Here is a 22,893-nt window from a genome sequence, read left to right on the forward strand (position 1 = left end):
ATATTGAGCATTTATAATGTGATTTATGCAATGAAGTTGTATTATTAGCTGAAAGACACATTTCCTTGAAGTTGGACAAAAAATAACAGGAAAATATTTACACAACAGACCACTGCTGTTGTATCTGTTTTTGATTTTCAAAGTATAGTCAGGTACGCCACAAAGAGCCCATCTAGAAAACGGAGAATGTTCAGCTGTTCCCTTGCTTGTCTTTCTCCTCCTTTGACACAACTGGCTGACAAAATAAATAAAAAAATACCAGGTTTACTCTGCTGCCAAATGGTTAGTGTTTGAGAAAAGGGAGCTCATGGAAATTTACAGATGTGTGATAGAGCACATTGCTTGATTATAGAATGTATACCTTCAGTCAAAGTTTAAAATCCACAGCCTGGGTAAGGTAACAGAGATTTATATGGAAATATAAATATCTATCCTAACCCTAGCAGTTGGTGAAGCATTGTTCACTTGGTACAACTTGGTTCTGCAATTTCAGTCAGTGCAGATTCATTAAGAATGAGAACAACAGAACCCTACAGTAGCTAGCAGTAGCATCTGTGCTCACTACTGCTGTGAGCTTCTACTAAGCAAAAGCAGTACCTTCAGATCTCCCAGTTTCCTCCCCCTACAAGCCTTTAAGTGTAAATTAGTGAGATTTAGTTTCAGTTCAGCACTGCAGAGCAGAAATGAATCACCTTACTGTAAGAGTGAGCTGGCTGACAGTTGTCTTCATTTGTGTTTTAATAGGACTTGTCGTTTCAAAAGGTAAATGCTTCTCTCTTCTTTAAATTATATTGTTTTTCTATACTTCAGCAAATGGAACAAATTAAAATGCTGTGCATGTCGGGGGTCTTTGTACAAAACTAACTACAAGATATGATTGTTTCTTTATGGGAGAAACACTGTACGGCGTGGGTTCTAAATGTTACGTTTTTTGTTTCGTTTTAAGACCAATTCAGAATGTGCCCTGCTCTGTCTATATGTATGCATAAAAATGTAGACTACAACTGTATTATAATATTTATGAAAAAAGAAATTTTTATAAGAATTTATGTTTATTGAGGGCATAAAGTCAATGCGGTTGTAAAGCAATATTTCTGAATATGTGTCTCTTTAAAATATGTAGATATGTAAAGTATCTTCTATGCTAAATCAAAAATGTTTTTAGGTTGAACAAAGTTGGATAATAGTTTATAGTTGAATGCCTGGAAGCTTTTCAACGAGGTGATAAATCTGAAGACAATGTGCAGCAGAATTAGTTAACAGCATGCTAGGAAATTAGCTCTTTTGAGCATTGCTTACACAATTAGTGCCTCCTTTAATAATCCTTAAGGTGCTTCTGTGATTACCTTTCAAAACTATGTAACGCTCTGCTCTTTTTGTGTCCAGAGGAAACCTTTATTTTATTTTGCTTTTTTTTAACATAGTCTCCTTCATCGGAATTTGGAACATTAACACACAAAAAAAGAATTGCATGTTCAAAAATGAAGTTATTCAGACTCACTTCAAAAGGATAGTTTTAATAAGGATATCAATGCATACAACCTGCGCTGAATTCCCATTTTTTTAAAAAAATCAGACAAATTCTGATTTATAGCCTGAAGCTAAAATGGCTGAAAGGAATCAAGTGAATGATAGAATTATTTGTGCTTATCAAGCTAAGATAAGAAATAAGTCTTACAGTTCTCATCATATATGAGTAGATTATTTCCTTTTACTGTCAAGGTGACATTGGATTGTGGCTTTTTGTATGAGTTTTACCATTTTAAAATGGGGAATAAGCAATACGTAATAAAACGCAATCTGTATTTTGTAAAAATAATAGTAGGATAACTAGGATAAGGTTTTTGTTAATACGACATTAATACAATTGTTTTTCTGAAAGGAAAGTAATTTCTAGGATAATAGAACTGAAGGATAATAACTTACTTCAGTTTTCTCAATTGTGAAGCTCTATGACAAATATTTTGATAGCTGAATGAAGCCAGTTTGCTGTCACAATACACTGTCCATACTGACACCACATACTTTTTGTGTGACTAAACACCCACACTTTACTTAATTCTGACAACAGTATGTATGGCTCTTACCATACTGAACCACTTTGCTTGGACCTAGGAAAGATGTTTCCCAATAACAATTTCTCCTGATTAACAGGAGCACCTTAGTTCAGATTTATGTTAAAAAATCTTACACATGAGCTATGAATTCTTGTTGTTACCCCACAACATTTAAGGTGCACTAATTGAGTTTTTAGCTTGTTTTTGAAAAGTAGAAGTTATGACTCCTGTTCTCCCCCTACTCAAAGCCTTTAAGCCTGTTTGTGAAAAGACATTTGGAGGTTTTGAAATTATTTTGGAACATTCTTATGTGCTCCTGAAAGTTAAACTAGGTGTTTGTTTACAAATTCAGATTGTACATGAAAAACAACAAGGCCAAGGTAATCATGTTTTTCCAGTTGTATAGTCAGACTGAAACTGACATCTGTTACTGTCAGAGAAGAATACAAGGACTTGAAAGGTCTTTATGCATTTTCTCCATTCAGGTTGAGAGAAAAGAGCTACTGGAACATTCAGCTATAAGCTGCATTCATACCCACTTCCTGTGGGTTTTAGATTCTCCTGTAAAATCTCCTTGTACCTTTGCAATTCATTTACATGCAACAAGAGCCTCCATATCTGTCACTCTTAGTACTCTATGTACAAAACAAACAAACCAACTACAGGTGCACTAAAATAGAACTGTCTGTTCTCTAGTATTCTTGAATACGTGGACTGCATAAGACTGTAGGTCATGTAGATTCACAGCTTACTGCAGTCTGTTTCGACTCTATATATAGTTTGTTTCGTTCTATAAGCAGAACACTACTGGTTTATATTACCATAGCAATTCTAAACTGCTGTTATTCGGCATCAGATCTTCACTTCCATTTCAGGAACTTTATTCTGTAGTTGGGGCTATTCTTTCACCAGTTGTATGGTGTCATACTCTGCTTATTGATCGCGTCTTACAGCTCACAGTGCATATGCTGGGCAGTCTTATGTGTGGAGTCTGAATGTTCGCTCCTGGGCCTCCAAATTCCTTCCACATTCCCATGACGTAGTAGTTAGGTTAATTGGTGTCTCTACCTGGTGCTCCACTGCAGTCTGCATCCTGCTCTGTGATGAATGAGTCCCATGCAGCTTGAGGTTACTCCTTGCATTCTGGAATCTGGATTAGGTTCTTGGTTGCTGCAGCCCTTCCACCAAGTGGGCATCATGCCTATTGTGAACAATACACTGTCAGGTTTATACATGCTTGAATACTCGTTCAGATTCTCAGACATCGCCACAATGCACAAATGCACTGGACTCAATATGATCTTGTTTCGAAGGCCAAAAAGACACAAGCCAAAGTAGTCATGTAATTTAGCTTAATATTTATCTAAGGAACTGGGATATATGTTTCAACATATATTGGAAAGCAAGCCATTTCTGGGAGTAGGAACCTTGTCTTCTGAGCGGCTTGAAGCCTCAGTGTAATGTTCCTATAGCGTAATGTGGTGTCATAATGAGAGCTTCTGATTTTTTTATTATGTTGCAATGATCAGGTTCCAATGATGGACTCAATGTTGAAATAAGGAACAGTGAGAAGGAACAGAAAAATACTTCAATTGTCCTGAAAACGTATTATAGCTAAATACTGTATGGAGTAAATAGAAGTGTTCAGTGAGCAGAGATTCCCCATTTTCAAAAATACATATTTTCCGTAGATAATATAAATACAAACACTTATACAATCCAAATTTCACTCAGTTGGTAGTCTCAGTTCCCCTTTTGTTTGTGACTGAAGTATTACTTTTCATAAAGTACAGATAAGTCGTCCAGGTGGGGTTTAGAATTCCACAGGTATTGTTTTCTGTCCAATTCTTCAGTCACGAAAAACAATTGATCTTTTAACTTATCACCACTTCCTTCTTCCAGCAGCTTTTTTTTCAGGACAAAAAAAATCCCCCTTAAAACAATCAGTCTCAGTGGATATAAAATAGAAGTCCAAGTCAGCCATAACATTCACACAAAAGATTAATCAGAAAGGAAAACCAAACTGGACCACATTCCTTAAGACTCAAAGATTCTGCTGAGCCCTCCATAGTGTTTACTCAGTCATTTCTTCTGGTGATCTCTCTTAGGTGAGCCTAGACCTCAAACTTATAAAGCAGTTGATTCATTATTATTATAAAAAGCTGGCTGTACCAGATTACAATAAAGCTAATGTCAGAGCACTGACTTGTCATATAATAACTAACCAACCAAAGTTACAGAAGATATTAATAATTGGATTCAGCCAAAGTAGCATCCAAAACAAATAGCATGAACATACTGATACTGTATACATGACTACCACTACAATGTGACAACTTTTAGTCAGAAAAAGCTCATGTTTGAGAACTTCAGGCTTGATTGCTGGAATTTGTTTCAGAGACTGGCTTCTGGCATGTACTTCTGGGATATACTTTTTGTCCCAGCTCTGAAAGCCAGTGTGTGGTTAAGGATTCATATTTTTTGTCAGGAGATTCCAGAATAACATCCAGTATTGCTATAAACACTCTGTTAGCATGAAACTCTCCAAGTCCCCCTGTCTTAGTTATTAATATTATCACGCTGTCCCAACCCTATTTAAAAACTAGCAAAGGCACTTGAATTACCCACTGTGATGTTTACATTTTAAAATGTTTGATATTATCATTTGGTTAATGTGAACATTTTAAGTTATACACTGCTGCTAAATGATGTCCACTTCATTTTCTTGAAATTCATTTGTCTGCTGTACTATTTATTTCAACACTGTTGTACAATGTCATACTCTGCTTACTGAACACCTTTCTCATAGCATATACTGTAAGTTATCGTGGAATAGCTGCTTATATCTCTCAATGATACTCATGTTCTCCACACCAAGGGAGAAATCTTTATATTAATAATCTTTTTCACTTGATAAGGCAATTGTGGACAACATTTGTGAAATCTCCTAACCCCTTGTGTCCTGTCGTTTTTCAAGAGATGTACAGATCCCATTATACTGCTTCAGTTGTCCATTCCTGTTTATGATAAAAGCTACTGCTGAGTTACCGATTGTCATTATTACCACTCTGTTTGAACACCATGTAGAAACTGGTGAAGGCACTATAATTACCCAGTTAAAAAGGTAGATTTTTCCAAAGTTGTTTCTTAAGATACATCATTTCTTTTTGCGTTGCTGGAATATGTCGCCATTTGAGTTAAACAGTACAAAGCACCAGGCGAAACAAAAGAACACAGAAACAAGAGCACCCATTAAAAAAAAAAAATTCCCTCTTTATAACCAGTCAACATGTTTTGCTCACCATAAAATCAGTTTCAGTGCAGCTTATTGCAGTCATAACTGCCATTAAAGACAACACAAAACTTTCAGCTAAATTAAAAACAAGTTACCGGGGCTCTTCACAAAAGATCCATATTTTGTGGTGATCAGGAAGTACAAATTGGTGGTAAAATTGTAATTGTTTCACATTGTAATTTAAACACTAATAAGGATGTGTTTTGTGCGTTGGAGGATTACCAATAAGAATAAGAATAAGAATAAGAATAGGGGGGCCATTAATAGTTTGCCTAAGAGCTAAGAAATAGTGAGGTCGAAGAGATGTGCCATGAGATGTCCCACTTTTCATTTTTTTATTAGTTAAAAAAGTTTAAAAAATCCAATAGATTTCGTTCCACTTCACAATTGTGTCCCACTTGTTGGTGATTCTTCACATAAAATAAAAAATTTATATCTTTATGTTTGAAGCCTGAAATGTGGCAAAAGGTTGAAAAGTTCAAGGGGGCCGAATACTTTCGCAAGGCACTGTATATTTACAAGTCCCGATGTGTACACAGATTGAATGTAAACCACAGAAAGAGAGACGGAAGTCTTCAGACCAGAGGGGGACAGAGATCTTCGTGGGTGGGTGGTGTTTGTGGTCACAGCCCAGCGCATACACACGGCTTAAAAGCGACATATGACACATTGCGGTGTCCACTTTGGTTCATGTCCTTACAAAAGATGAAATCTGTACACTTACATACTGTAGGATCTATAGGAGAATCTGTAAACACTGGGGTACCCAGGCACCCACTGATTGCAAAGAACAGTAGCTAGTGGACCAAATATGAAGATTTAGCTGGCATTGTGTAGAGGGTTTTAAGATAATGGGGCACTAATACTTCCATTTGGAAATATGAAGGAACAGTATAGACAGTAAGACATGCTGCACCTGAACCAGAAAGGCACTGATGTATTGGACAGATGTGTACTTTTTGGACATGGAGGTATATATAAACCAGGGAAGTAAGGACAAAGGAAGTTTATGGTGGACAGAATTTTGGATTTCAAATGATGCACAGATGAGGCAGCTGAGGCTAATTATGGTATGGAAATATGGATAACAAGACGATGGTGGGAGAAAAAATATCAGAATCAGCTCCTGAGACTTCAACTTAGGTTTGTAAACTCTCAACAGCACAATGAAAAGTTACAGGGTAATGGTTTGCTTATGTTTAAATGCAAGAAAGACTGAAAAATAAACTGCACAAGGATAAAAAGCTAATAGTTCTAATTTTCTTTCAGTATTACAGAAAGCTGGCCCTATAAAGAAAACAGGAATCAGTCTAAAATAAAAAAAAATCTTTGGAAGAACAGGACTGAGAAAAGACACAAAATCTGGATGTGAAGGAGGTTACAAAAAAGAATCGCCACACCCTTTGGTGAGAGAAAGTGTCGTAATAACACAGATCTTGTACCAGTATTAGCAAAGTGGATTTGAAAAGAACTATTCTTAGTATACAGGAAGAACAGTTTCCAAAGACAGAGCTGCAAAACAAATTGAGGTGATCTACAAGAGAAAAAAAAAGAGTCTGATCCAAAAGATCTCTATCTTATTTCCAAGAAAGACAGCTCAGAGACGAATGAAAATGCAAATCATACACATCTATTTTGAAAACAGAAATAAGGACTGCCACTTGAAAGGCTGAAATTTACGTTGTGGGGTGTATTAAAAAAAAACGCCTGAAATGCCCTTTCCCTCCATTTCGGTAGAAAACTGTTACGGTGCTGAACTGACTTGGGATACTAAGGCTGTCATTAGCAGTTAGGACCAGTTCGTGCTGGCCTGGCTCCTGGTTTTTCTTTGTTTTCTTTTTTGTACGGCACTTTCATGACAAAAGGGGCAGTGTGCTGAGGATGTTTCTGGACTCATAACTAGTGGATTGAGGGTTCAAGTCCCTGTTGTGGACACTACTGTTGTACCTCTGAGTGAGGTCCTTCAATCACCCTGTTGTATGAACAGAAACCAGCATTGTTGACCTTGTGATAGACAGGTGTCCCATTGTGGTGTGAAATATGTGCTCTTTGATCTCTTCATGCCTTGAAACCACTGTCACTATATCACTACTCATGATATGATGCTATGTACCTAACTGCAACATAAAAGTTGCTAGCAACATGCAAGTGTAACAGTCCTGTAAATGCACTTATCATTTATGTTAAGGAGAGATGTGAATGCATGAAAAGTCCTTTTGTACTGATAAAAAATTCACCAGAAGTGTGAATACAATTCCTCATGAAACCACATCCTAGGTGCATTTTAAGGCATTTTTTGCATTTGTTGCGTGTGGTTTTGATCCTAGGGACAAAACAGAACCACAGCGCTGTTTCTGGGTTTTACCACAACAGTTGGAGATCTAGTTCCAAAAAAAGATGATTGTGCAACTCCAATCAATGAGAGCCAGAATCTAGGCTTTCTAGATGTATTAAAATCATCAACAGCTGCTATACAGGAGCTTTCGAATAAAAGGCTCACTTTCTTTTTCCTCTTGAACATTTTATTTGTATTTCTAAAACAAGGCAAATGGATGTTTAAATTGTGACTCCATCTTCTCATCCTTTACTGATACTTGCGGAACAGTGGAGGTATTCTTTACGAGTGAAGTTTCAGTGGTTTTTCTATCCATCCAGAATTTCGATTCTTGGGAATGTTTTACGCCCGGAAAACCAACAAATCTTAGGGAAAAAAAGTGCATCTGGTTGGGACAGATTAAGAGACACACAAAGATGCAATATGTGCTTTCCTGATTTGCTGACTACCTCATCCCCTTGTCTGAACAGATCAGGTCTGTGCTGCTAGTATTCAAATATGTTCATGACTTGCTCTCACTGATACCACCTGGTGATACCACCAACTAGGTGCACGGGCTGCCACAGCTTAATAACAGTATCTGGATTGCTGACATTTCCATCCAGGCTCATGTGGCACTCCATATGGGTCAGAGAAAGACTGGATCATATACTGTACTAAATCTCAAGACATTCACACAGAACAATTTATATTAAAATCCTTGTCTTTATGCTACACCAGTAGCTTTTTAAAGGACACTGGCTTCCCCATTTGCAGCTGATTGGCTGATAACCAAACCAATGAGAAGTGTGCATACATCCCAGTTCTAGCTAATTAAAAGTTCAAGGAGCCCATGTATCGCCACAGTCCTTATAGCTGTTCTGTGTGCTTCTGCCATGCAGGATGAATACAAGTGAAGAGACCCGAAATCAGAGAAACAGATGTTCATCAAGTGTTTATTTGCACATGCTGCATGCCTTTATTGTAGAAGAAGAAGACAGAAGGTCTGAAGTTGGTAATAAAACTGCATGGCACACTTGTTACTATAACTGTACATTAATCCAGAGCCCATTGTCCTGTGCACTAAAACACATTTTAAGTTATCTTTTTGTGAATACAGCTTTTCTGTTTTGAAACTGGTTCATATCAGATTATTCTATGTATTGAGAGATAACCAGCTTGAGGCTCTTATGTTAATGAGCATTAAAAAGCGGCATCAGTCTCTTGTTAGGTTATCAAATGTCTGTGTGGTTTATCACAGGGAGAGATGCATTCTCTGCTGAGACATACAGTATATCGTACATCTATAATGTCCTTTCTCATCCTTTACAATTGAAATATTACTGATCTTAGTTGTCCAGTCAACAGCAGTTATATTGGAATGCCCAATGAACAGCAACAGAAAAGTGTGGTCATACTGATACACAAATAACTATCTAGTTAACTTAACATTGATATCATCAAGCAATTCAAATCACAAAGAGCACAGGGAAATGTAAAAATCTGACAAATATCCTATTTGTCTTGTATTCGGTTTTAACATTTTAGGATTTCTTGGTGCTGCAAAATGCTTATATCATTTGCTTATTCCCTGATTTTCGGAAAGGAATGGCAAAAGCTGAAACATGCACTTCCAGCAGAAGATGGCACAAAGGGAGAAGAGTGAAAAACTAACCCCATTGCTTCAATCACTATTTATCAGAGCAACAAAACAATCTTGCAACAATTATTGTGGAAAATGTATCATGAGACAGAACTGGAAAAGTTCTACACACTGGGGGATGGAAAGACAAAGCTCTTGATGCCCTTCATCTGAAATCGTGTTAGATTAAAAATTGTTATTCATTAGGTGAACTAACTACACATATTAGTGTATCAGTGGCATTGCTTGTAACTTTATTGTCATTCAATAATAACTTGACATCGCTGAAATGAAATATGAGGTGTCAAAAGTTTCAATATGAAATGCAAGAGTCACTTGTGTGCACTGTAGCACTTCTTTCAGGTGGTTCATTCAAATGCTATGTTTAAACGGGAACACAAAATCTGCCGTGCAGCACTCAGCGAATGACGAGAAGTTGAATTGGAAGCTGTAAAGTGGAACATATCGAGAATGTAAGAAGCAGACAGCACAGTTGATTTAGACCACATCATTACTGCAAATGTAAAAAAAAACAACTGAGGGGAAAAAAAGGGTGTTTTTGAACTGGAGCGTACCACATACGTGTAGAATTTATTTTCCAGAGCTATCCCAGTTGACATATCTATGGGACTGACTGTGCTAGGTGAATAGTTGTGTTTGTACTGTAACCATGATGGTATCTTTCTGTTTGTTATGGGAACGAACAGTGATTATTTCTCAGTGTTTCACAATGCTGAAAAGTAAAACATGGATTGTCTATACAATCCTCGAATTGTACATTTTGTCTATAAAATCAACCAGGGACATCTGTTTCTAGTTTTAGAAGATACAAATGTTACAGAGAAACAAGGGGAGACCATTTGGCGCTACTTACTTGGTCGATAAAGCCAATTCAGCCAGTCCAGAAATATTTCAACTACTGTAGCTGTTTCTAGAAAGATCCTTGAGAAGCAGTACTAACCAAGTGGCTGATCCCACAAAACGTTGGGTAAGAAAAGCATTGGCATTATCCTTCATGGATGCAAATCCTCAAAAATTTTCATTTTTATCCAAAGGTTTTTTTTTCACTGATGGTTCCAAGTTAGCCCATGAAATGAACTTTATAATAAATTTCAGGATTTTGTCATGGTAACACAATATGGTGGCAGCTGTATCTGTTGAATACTATAATGTATGTTCCACAAGGCTGGACAGTACAAGGTTGGGAACATAAAGCCAAAGGTAATGACACATTTTACATGATGTTGTTCACAAATTCAGTAATCAGTAATACTAAAACAAATATTTAAGCTAGACTTCTTTATCAGTTATATTATGATACTATCCCCTCATTATTTTCTCTGTTCTCCGCCAAGAGAAGATGAGTTCCTTCCCCCCTGTATATAGGACTCTGTATATAGGACAAGCCTTATAGACCAGGGATTTAAACTCTTGCTCTTCTTCTGAACTCTTTCCAGGATAGCAATGTCATTTTTGTAATGTGAAAACATGATCAGCAAAAAGAGATCTGGTTGCTGAGATAGTATTTTATATTACTTATGAAAAAGCAAACAAACGTTAGGATTTATAGTTAGAAAAGTAGAATTTAAACCAAGGAGATCCTAAATTTGTATAATGTATATTTGTATAATGCCCTGTTAATCCTTTTTAAAACCTGTTAAACCTATTTTGGTTACCACCTTAAACAAAAAAAACTTTTGATGCAGAATCCTTTCAGAAAGAGCTATCAGATACATTCCTGAGCATAGGAAAATGTCCTACATTTACAACAGAAGGATCTGCACTCTAGATTTAAGCTACATGATGTATGAAACCAAATTACCATGTATCTTTGTGGTCAAGCCAGCTCTCTTTTGTGCTTGGTGTTTTATTTTAAAATGGAGAGTCTATGAGCCTACCAGGTGTGTCAAAGTGACATTAATATTTAGTTCTGTTTTAATATTGCCTGGTTCACATCTCCTCTTCAGCTTTGTCCTTGGTTTATTTTACAGATAGAAATGTTTCGCCGCCCAGGGTTTTAAGAGCAGCAGTCCACGGCAACGTGACAGTGGAATGCAAGCCTGAGACTGGTAACCTGACCGGTGACGAAATTAAGTTTGTCCTGTTCCAGAACGGAAGGAAGGAGAGATGCTTTGGGACCAAGAAACAAAATGATACCCTTCACGACAGCAGCAGTCCTGAAGCCTGCCCTGTGAACTTCGGCCTCAGTCAAGCCTATTTTACACTCTCACAGCTGCAAACACATGACACAGGCATCTACAGCTGTGACATAGAAGTGCTCTACCCACCACCTTACAGGAAAATCAATGGATCCACCACAGTCCTCATTGTCGATGGTTAGTCTTGCATTTTCTTTCCAAATTGCTTCTTTTTGATTTGTCTTTAGCCAGGTGCAGTGGACAATGGTTCTCAGCTTCACTCCCTGGTTGTATAAAACATCTTAAGGCACATTGGCACATTGACCTTCCAGAAGCAGGACTGCATACACCAGGACTAAGAAAGGAAGATTCCCACCTTCCTCTCTGTGAAATCCAGTTAATTTTCTTAGTCCCTTTAAATGATAAGAGAAATTAAAGGCCTGGAGGCCAGAAAACGGGTTAAATTGCGGTGAAGTTGTGATTAAGACTTAAGTGGGCATGAGAAGTTGTACATCATTTTTATTATTTTTATATTTGTTTGTAGGGTGACTTTTGTTGCACAAGTCACAAAGAGCTCGACTGGGAAATCAAACTGGAAAATGGTAACAGAAAAGACAATAAAACAGGCTTTCAAGTTAAAATACTGCTCAAAAACAGAATCAAAGCTGCAAAAAAATGAGTGGATAAAGTTAAAGACAAAATCCAAAGCTAACATTTATAGAAATTAGTTTTAAGCTTGAATTAAAAAAGGGATACAGAAGACAAAGTTTAATATAGAGCAGTGGTGATTTCCAGAGCTGTGGAGAACAGACACAGAAACACCACAGAACTTACAGCTAATTGACTTTGAGGGGGGCCACATTTCTGCAAGATAACTACCTGCCAAATCATTAAGTGCTTTGTTTTCAAATACTGTCATTTTATAATCAATTCCACATTTTCCTGGAAGCCAGTGCAGGGTATCCAGGACAGGAATAATATGTTTTATGTTTTCTACTTTAATAAGAGCCAGTGTATAGCAATCACATTCTGTACCATACAAATGTAGTATGGTACAGAATGCAAATGCATCTACAGCTGCATATACAGTAGATCATTACAACCATTTAGACTAAATAAAAACATACACTATTTTCTTAGTAATAGAAAGAGAAAAGAGAAAAGAGTGACCTGATAGATGCAATATTTGTATAGTAATATTTTAGCAGATGTTTGTGATTCAAAACTTAAATTCAAATAAAAGAGCAAGATCAGATCACCAAGTCTATACCGAACAAATTAAGACATTTGTCTGGCCTGATACTGACTCTCAAAGAAATGGCATTTACAGAAGATATTATTTAAAGCACTTTAGTGATGTCCAGTTCGGTTTAATTAAATAAAATGATTTATGTGTTTATGGGTTTGAAATATCTTACACAGATTATTAGCCATCAGGAGTTTTCTGCTTATTTACTGTATACGTAACTTTTCCGAGTACAGATCTTTAAAAAGGAATTTGAAATAGAATTATTGAGAATTTAGAATATTTAAAGAGACATAAAAAAGGACTGAGTTAATTACACATCTATATTGAGACTTATGAATGATATTCAGATTGAATATGTTTCACCCTGTTGGACCAGAGTGTCTTTGTTGCTATAAGTTATAATATGGAATCAATTAATAGTGTTCAGGACTGTAGGAGAACATGTTCTGCCCTCTCTCTCCTCTGGCTGACACTGTATCGTAGTTCCTCTGAGCAGATTAACATCTCTTCCTTGCAGATAAACTAAAGATACTGATAACAATGTGTGAATTTCCTGATTACTGAATGGTACTTTACTTTTTTAAGAATAAAACATCACTAATAGACAAATGCTGCTTTTCCAAGCTTCTTGTAAAAAAGCCATGATTTCAGCTGTAGTCACTACAGAAACAGGAAGTCAATGGCCATTAATATGTGCTCAACCCTCAGGTAAAAAACCTCGAAATTAATTATTATGGTAATATATCACAAAGTGTCATAAACTACATAAAACTATGGTTTTCACCCCCATCAATAGCAGAACCTGTAATGGTAAAACCTCTAAACTATGGTAATACCACAATAAATGACAGTATGAACTCCAATGACTGTCACTATGCAACATAATTACAGTACCACAACATACACTATATTGGTTTAATTGGTCCCAAAATATTGATGTCATATTTTTAATGTTACATTTTCAGATGGATTGAATGACAATCCTTGCTAAATCAATTAAAATTCAAAACATTTCTGGTTAAATACTCATTATTTGTTCTAAACCAAAAGTAAAATATATTACCATAATTTGGAGTACTGGAAATATACTCTCAAATATTGTTTTTTGTTACCAGATGCGGACCATCTGCTTGGATTAAATTTAAGTGCAACATTATTTAGATACATGAATCTGAAAGGTAACATGGAAATAATATAATTCAAACTGATATGTTAATAAAAGGTAAATGCACTCTATGATAGCTTTTGGAATTAAAAAAAAAAACAAAACTGAAGGTGCCAACCCAAAATGTTGAAATCATGAGATAATATCTCAATTTTGACATGACCTACTTTCTTTTTCCTTCTGTGTCCTCCAAGAGCCTCTGCAGGATGAAAACATCTGCTCATCTCTTCCTTCTGCCTTGTTTAAGACCTGAATACCAAATCAAATAAAATGAAATATCAATATGGGAACAATGCAGTAAATTGTCACAATACAAATTAAAAGTCCCCCATAAGATACGTAAATGTTTCTTTCTGATTAGGAAATATATTTTACTGTCTCAAAGCAGTGCGTTACACAGAGTGGCTTTCTCAATATGGCCTTAAGAACGCTTGTGTTGAAAAGCCTTTACTTTCACAGGGAGGACTTTCTAAACTAGTCTGCAGTCTGCCTTATAGGTATAAAAGAGTGTTTACTAGTTGCTTCATAGTTCTTAATTATCATTAATCTGTAATGACATACAGCAATGTAACTCAAACACATTGCCGTATTGTACTAATGTTAGTATAGTGCAGTATTCCAGATTGCTTTATGACACTATTACAATGGGACAGATATAAAAAGTTAGTTAGGTGAGCACATGTAAATAAATGATTAGCGCAAGCTAGCTGTTCAATAAAATAAATAAAAGCTTCTATATTGAGTAATAAATTATCGTTATTTTATTCTTAACTATGTAAAGTTAATTTAAGTAAGTCTACAACTAATTTGATAGTAATAATAGTTACTACTGCTACTACTTTACTGGTAGTTAACTATTCCTGAATGTCACCTGCCCTTAAGAGCATGAAACAAGAGTTGACTCAAGAGCACCTGAGCTGAATAAAAGGTTACAGCTGTTGCTTCAATTTTAAACATGTCTGTATTTTATTTCTTCTCAGAAAACGAATGCAAAGAACCCATAACACCATGTGGTTCAAACTTCCCTTTGACACTGGTGTTGATGATAGCAGGCTGTGTGATTCTGCTGTACAGCCTGGTTATCACAGTGATAATGGCCATCTGTTACGTGAGTAATCCCTGCTTCTTTAAACTGCTAAGTCTCACATCTGACAAAAAAGATGTTAGCGACACTGATGACTAAAATTTGTCTGTCTCCTCATTTGGTAGTACTGCTGGGAAATACATGGGTAAATTTCAACAGTCAGGGTTAAAATTGACCAGGATGGTTCTCCTAGGAAATGGCAAAAAAGCAAGTAGTTAACAGTTCAGCTCCTGTTTAATTATAAAATGTGCTCAATGTACAAAATCCAGTTGTGGACACTCTAAAAACCTACTTTTAGTTGAACTACACAAGACTGATTTAACTACACAAGGCAATGTTAAACTTATTCATAGGTTATGCCCTGTGTCCTCATCAGTTAATTAACACATACTGTAAACATGCGTTGGAAAAGATGCTAGCATCTTGTGTGGCAGTAGAGGTTGTGTGGCGAAAGATGATTCTCTGAGGCTCACCAAAATCAATTTCACTTAGTGAAATATAAGTATTTCACATATGCAGCCCAAAAAACACAGTTAAGTGCACACTCTTTTACACTAAGAAATACTAACCAACAGTACATAAACTCTAGATTTGAACACCCAGCACATACAGTATGTTTTCGTACAGTAAGTATGACAGCAGCGGGCTCCTGATATATGAATGTTGATAAAAGAACTCACTGTTTCTGGTTTCTTTCTGGTCTGATCTGGTTTTCATTTCTCTTTCCGGAGTATTGGATATAAAAATTCCAAAATCTTTCTCATTGTGCTTTTGTATAAAACAGTGGTCTTCAATCCTGGTCATGAAGGTCCAGTTGTATGTGCAGGATTTCATTCCAGCTCAATTCTGTATCAACTCACTGATAGCCGAGCTGGAGCAATTTAACAACTTTTGTCGGTGCTATAAAGAGAAAAACTGCAGACACATGGACTCTTAGGACTATCATTGGAGACCCATTGTTCTAGTACAGTAACAACCAAAAATATATGCCTATATGAATTTAGAATTTCATGTGGCAAAAGCCTGGTAAAAATGAATTTGTTCAAAGGAGTTATGTTACTTTGTGAACAAGTGCCTTCTTCCTGGAAGCTAGTCCAAGCTTGCAACTTGTGAACTGCAGTATAATCGGCAGGATAGGTAAAGCTTATATGACATAAAAGTACTGTATTGTATTATATGAACTGGTTAAGGACTTTTAATCAATTAAGCCACTGAAAATAAAATGCTGTGTTAACATGTACTGTATGTTTTTGGTTCTTTCAGATCAAACAAAAAAATAAAAAACACAACCAGAATGATTACATGAATATGAAACCCAGGGGGTTAAAGAAACATCAAGGTGTTCTCCACCCAACCAGAAATGGCAGATACTGAACCCAACCATCATAACTTAACGGAGCAATGGGAACTTCTCCAGAATAAAAGAGACAGAAACGTATAAGTGCATTTCGAAACTCTAACACTGTTTTAAGTATTTTGCTTACTTAGCGTAAACACCTCACTTAATCAGATTGCCAACATAATGTAGCATGAATTCCGAGCCACAGCAAATTACTGCAATGTTTGAAATGATCTGATTGAAGTCATCAAAGCATTCTGTCATCTTTTGGAACTACCCAGCGCTCACCAGTTATCCTAAATAGCCAAGACTTGACCTGGAGCTGTTGTAACTGATCTGACTTCCAAGCCTTCTGCAATGAAATACAGGGATTTCACTCATGTTATTGTCTCTTCACTAACTGCTTTGCTGTTACGTTTTTGTATTAATTTAACCGGATCATAGGAAAGGCAACAAAAAAGGGACACATACTGAGCTGTTGTACACTTGACTGTAATGGGAAGAACTCAAAATTCAAAGATGAATTTATTTGAGAGATCGCTATAAAACAGAGTCCAGCACTTGGCTCACTTCCTGATCTATACTGTACGTCCTTAGCCCTAATGTAAATAAATATTTTATCCATTACCATTCCTAACTCTTCCTGCACTTACCCCTTGTGTGGCCTCAAAGTGATGGGTTTGGTGTTCAGCCTGGAGCAGTTGTCTGTTTGCCTTCTGCACAGAGCTTGTTGCATTTATTGTTTGTGAGAATCTAGGGGAAAAAAAACAATAAGGGAAGAAGTAAAGTGTATGGTGGAAAACAATCAGTCGAGTGGTTCTGGGGTGCATTATTTTCAGAATGCGTAAAGATGAGGGTAAATAACAGATTTGAAAGAAAAATGATCTTAGGCTTGATATGACTGTCAAGACTTTTTTGCAACAGTGAGAGTTGGAGCTGTAATCCTAGAAGAACCACTGGCAGAGATGTGTACTGGAGTACTTGGGAACTGTTAACTGTTTGTCCCTTAATTATCTGTGTAAGCATTATGTTTTTCTTATTCTATGTAATTAGTGTTAAAAGAAGGACAAGACAAAAATGTCCACCAATCACTGGGTGCAGGGAAGATGTGGTGGCTCTGTGGCTAAGGATCTGCGCCTGTGGCTGGAAGGTTGACGGTTCGTATTCCACAGCCGGCAGAGAAATCCTACTCCGTTGAGCCCCTGAGCAAGGCCCTTAACCCCAGCTGCTCCAGGGGTGCCATATAAATGGCTGACCCTGTGCTCCGATCCCCAGCTTCACTCCTTGTCTGTGTGGGTACCCAAAAAGACAAGAAATACAAGATACAAGAATCCTAATACAAGAAATTGTATATGGCCAATAAAGTGTTCTTATCTTAAATAAAGGTTTAAAGATAGCTATTTCTCAGCATTCATCACACTGATTCCTGCTCACCATTTATAGCTCCGCTATCAATGCAGTAACCTCGAGGTTTATGTCTGTGTGTGGGCAAATCAACACTCTTTCGGCAATGGGATTTTTGTAGTTTGTCTATGTGCCTTCTGAACTGTCTTTATATTCAATATAGAAAGTGTCTAATCCATAAATTGATGCAGTTTAAGTTTGAGTCTTCCGAGATGCCTTGACTCTTGTCCTCATGGTTTACAGCTACAGAGTTTTGTGTACATAACTGTCTTTAAAATGCTATACTATATGTAGTGAATAAACATGCTGAGAAATAACATAGCTATTTATAAACACACTATATTTTAAGATCCCAAGTCAAAGAAGGGCCCAACCACAATCCTAGAGGAAGACCATCAGCATCATGGAAACTGATGTCCAGAAAATTGTAGTCTCTTAATGGCTTGGGACAGTGTTCTGGTAGGAAACTGTTGCAATACATAACCTTTCTTTTTTATCTCAGCTTAGGCTGGAGTTCCCTACTTGTGATCCTCCAGTCCATTTTCTCTGCGTCCAGACAATTACTTGCTTGAGATCTGGGAAAAAGTCTATTCAATTAAATGAACCATGAAACTAATGAACTAGTCAAAAGTTCTGGTGCAAGAAATCCAGTACCTGAAGATGAACCATTGCAAAATTAAAAAGCCAGAAAACGAGCATAACCTTTATCAATAATGTTTTTTTACACTTAAACATTACAGTATGACATTAAAGGCATTTAGCAGAGGATCCAGTGCATAAATGTTTTTAATACTCGTTTCCTACAGTTTAACCAAAGATATATACATGAATGAAGCACTGATAATGTGGTATGAATGTTTGAGCAATGCAAGATGCCCACTTGTTTAAGTAATGTAGCTTTTTCATTGTCTAAGTGCAGGAGCCTCTTCCATTTTATACAATACTTAACTGGTGATTTAGTTGTTCCTTGATTAAATAGTTTGTCTTGATATAGTTACAGTTGTAAATACATGTTTATGAATTTGAAATGTTATGTTATTTAAATGCTTGTTGCACCACATGTCATCATTTTACAATGGGACATCAGTCCATTTTGTACTTTTGAAATAAAAAAACAAATGAGTAAATCACATTTTTTGGCAATATTGTTTTTACTTTGTGCTGTATTTACAGTATAACCCGCATCAATGTTTTTTTTTATTATTTTGTATGTAACCTAATTCTGATCAGAAGATTCCAAACTTCTGTCACAGCACTGTTTCTGGGTGTTTTTAAAAACTCATTTTAATCCCCCTAGTCTACTCTGTGCTGAAAAATGGTTATAATAGAGATATCCTTTTACCTTTGATGCTTAGTAAAGTGGTGTATCCCTTCTGCTTGTATCCCAGTAGGCTCTAGGGCATACTGGATGTTACTTCAGGTTCTCCAGAACACACCTATAGGATGACTGACTCGTCTCACAAACACAAGTTCTTAATTTGTATACTCATCCTGTATATTCATCCCAAAGTGCCCAAAGAAGAGAACAGTTATTTCATCTACTGTGAAGCCTTTTTACTCTACTACTAAGATTAGAACTAGTAAGGGGGAGAAGGGAGGAAAATTACTTAATTAGTCTAAAATTACTTTATTGACTACTTAGACACTTCCTGCTTAGACTTCTGTAATGGGAATTGGTATGGCCATAAGCAATCAGGAGTTAACTTTAAAATTTCACCTTAAAAACAATACCAGATACAACACAGTGACAAGGAAGACCATTGCAAGGTGAGGAGTTCTGTTCCAAGAGTGGAGACTTAGATTGCCAGTGTATTTATTTAGCAACGTTCCCCATAAAACGGCCATTTCAAGAATAAACAATCTCTAGTCTACAACCACAGTTTCTAAATTGATGGCTGATACAGTATATGTGGTTGTAGAACAGGCTTCTTTGGGATCGATTCCACAAATTATTACATTACCTTTTCCAAAACAAAAGTGCATGATATTGATTTTTATATTTATATAGAAACTGTGTTGTTTTTTAACAATAAATATTTAAGTATTTACTGCATGTCAAACTAAGGGTAATCAGTGAGTTCATTAAAAAGATAAATTAAGCTTGGAGTAAGGGCTAGTTGTAATGTTTTGAGATTCTTGAAGTGTAATCTTTAATGTAGACAAAACAACTGATTGAAAAAGGGAATATATTCCCTGTATTTCACAAATTAAAAGTGGATGTGTTAATGAATTAGTGTAGGTAATTCCCTTGACTACTAGTGAAGTTTCAGAATGACTTTTCATTCTGAAATTTTCATTTCATTTGTTTTCAATAAATATTACTGAGAAGCCATCTGCCAGATAAAAAATCTGCTCTTTTCCTGTTTTTTCTGAAAGGGAAACAAGAAAACCGAAGGCTTCAATCAAAAACCTGAAAGAGTGTAAAGTTCAAAACCAGTTCTTTTGGGAAACAATCAAAACCAATTAAAAACGATGAGCAAAATCACCTCATCGCTATTATTTCAGAAAATGTAACTGAGTTGGTTCATAACTGAAATTCAGAAGGGAGGATGACAACCATGCCACTTTTTTTCCAGCTGCTCTAAATTATTCATGATGTAATTTCTCAAATGTTGTACAAATCCTCATTCTTTTCATTTTGTCTCCTGTGTCTTTTCTCTATTCCACCTACATCTTTACGGCTGCCTCTTGGGTAACTCCTCAGCGTGCACGGGGGTCTCTTCCTCCTCGTCCTACAGATTGGGGGGTTGCCCCCAGCCAACTGGATCGGGCCGAATCTTACCAAACCCAAGTGACATTTTACTATAAACTCAGGAGTTGTTGTTCCTGATGAAACAAAAAGGGAGCAACCAGTGAGTTACTGAAACATTTCCATGTCTGGTTTGTAAATGCGCATTTCAAACATTGACAAATTCTAATCTCGCCCTTACGTATGAATACCTGCCCCCCGGAGAACCCCCCTTGTTCAACCCCCACTCCCTCCATCCCATCTTCACCCTTGCAGCGGCTCCCTGGTTCATTCCCCACAAAGTGATGGCAAGGTCAGCCTTGTCCTCATAAGCAGGCTGCCATTTCCTCAAGGTGCACCAAATTAACATTCAATTTTCCTAACAAATTTTGCCATATTGATTAGGAGTTGATCAAATGAAATGATATATGTGGGTATCTTCGCAAAGCTTGTTAATACGTGGCTGGAGAAAACGTGTTCAGAAGCAGATTGTTTCCTCGTATTCGGGACATATCTTGAAGTGAGATTGTTTTGTATTTGTGTGAAAGACGTTTGCTTAAGGGAATTAATGATAAAATGGTGGTAAAAAAGGCAAGCTGTGTCAAAGGTATGTCAGAGATTCAAAATGCGATGAAAGGCCTGAAGAATGCAAACAGGAATCCGCCAGTGGGGTGGAAGTAAAATTGCGACAAAGCCTGACAGAAGAATTGGCGGAGCACAGGAGCCAGTCCACTTTTTATTCAAGACCTTAAATCCGCTTCGACGTTCAGAATATCAGTCATATAGATGACAGATCAAGAAATATTATTTTTAATTTATAGAAGTTGCCATTTTAGAAGCTGTTTGAGAATAGAGACAAAATAGTAACATTTTAATTTTAACCTTACCAAGAGTAGATATTTATTTTGCAGTTCCTTTTTTTTTTTGTTGCCAGTTGTTGTTGATTTCAGTTTGTGGTTTTGCCTCATGAAACCAGTTTGTGGTTTTTTGCCTCATAAATGGAATGTTTTGCAGAATAAAGTCTAGATAAAAAATAATTATGCAGAGTCTAGTATGCATGTGCCTTGTTAGAAAAAGCTTAAATCATTCTGGATGATAATTGTATCAAGGAAATTATGAGCCCTGAATCTGAAACAACTTTAAATTAAAATACTAAAGTCATGTTGGAATCTAAAAAACAAAAGAAAGGTTGCAAACAGGAGGCGATTCGGCCTGTTAAGCTTGTTTGGTACAGTAATTAATTAATCGATCCAACTATATGACTGGACAGCTTGCTTCACACTCCCCGAACAATTTGTCCTTCGTTTTAAAAGCACTTCCATTCGACACTCTTAATGGGTGTTTAGTGAATATTATGTGCCCTCCAATGTCTGATGAGACTTTCAGTGAGGTTACAAAACCCTCAGCTCACCCCATTTTGAGCTTATGAAGACATCGAAAGACATACAGAAGATCTTATTCTATCCCAACAATTTTATGTACCAATTTTCTACCCACAATTGCATGTTTCTGCTATTTGTAGATGGCCTTCTCTAACTCCCAGTTCAAAGTTAAGACAGGAAAGAAGGGCAGCTCAGTACTGTGCAATTCATTATGGCTTTATGCAGAGACATTCTGGCTTTGTAAGATGACAATGCTATTAAAGCATTAACAGTTATGTTTTTCAGTCTAAGTTTGTAGGGTTAAAAAAAATCTTTCAAATTCAGTGCGATGAGTCTTCATGGCATTCTTAAAATACTGTATATGCTGAGGGCATTGGTAAATAAGAATCAGCTGTAAGGATGTTTATTTCAGGAACAGGAATGAATCTGTGAATAAATAAGATTAACAAAAAATATTATTCTGTTGAGTGCTATAAGGTTCTATGCTAGGCTCATGAAAAACATTTTAGAATGAAAGATCATTTACTGGACACACAAAATAGGTTAACAAATTAAATTTGAAGTATTTCAACCTGACTCTTGTGGTCACCAAACAGTCTCTCAACTTACATACTGTATATGCCTTAGGAGCAACTAATGTTAAAAGTATTGGGAAAAGGTTATCTTTAAGAAATTGATCAAATTCTGAATGTATATAACACTAGAATTACACATTAGAAACCTGAATATTTTATATTTGTGAATAAATAACACTTTACAATTTCACAAATTTCCATCCGGGCTGAGTTGTAATTGTTGTATCAAGGTTTGTTTCATAAAATTATATGTAGTATATAATCGTAAAACTCTAGAACCACACTATTTGCTTTGCAGTAAAATGTATACCTGTATTGTATACTGTACAATACAAATACACCATTTTAGCCAGAAAACATTGGTGTTCTAAATTATTCTGACTAGCACTAGGAGTTCAGATTTGCCTGGTGTCTTTTTTAGCACATGCTTCCTGTTGGTGGCAGCAGTAACATACTGAAAGTAGAAATGAGAGAAAATGGAACAATAGTGCTTTGTATTGACCGACGTGGAAACACTGAGA

The 22,893-nt window shown here is 36.4% G+C and overlaps 1 protein-coding gene across 1 annotated transcript; it reads left to right on the plus strand.

Annotated features, from left to right (window-relative positions):
• The first annotated feature begins 677 nt into the window (after positions 1–677).
• Positions 678–18,819, plus strand: LOC107078821 (T-cell-specific surface glycoprotein CD28-like). Its single transcript, XM_015359341.2, has 4 exons — positions 678–762; positions 11,300–11,644; positions 14,841–14,968; positions 16,208–18,819. Exons 1-4 carry the CDS (start codon positions 684–686, stop codon positions 16,316–16,318), a joined length of 663 nt encoding a protein of 220 aa, XP_015214827.2. The 5' UTR covers positions 678–683; the 3' UTR covers positions 16,319–18,819.
• Positions 18,820–22,893: the final 4,074 nt, after the last annotated feature.

The sequence above is a fragment of the Lepisosteus oculatus genome, chromosome 12 (assembly GCF_040954835.1).
Source record: "Lepisosteus oculatus isolate fLepOcu1 chromosome 12, fLepOcu1.hap2, whole genome shotgun sequence".
In the NCBI taxonomy this organism is placed as follows: Eukaryota; Metazoa; Chordata; class Actinopteri; order Semionotiformes; family Lepisosteidae; genus Lepisosteus; species Lepisosteus oculatus.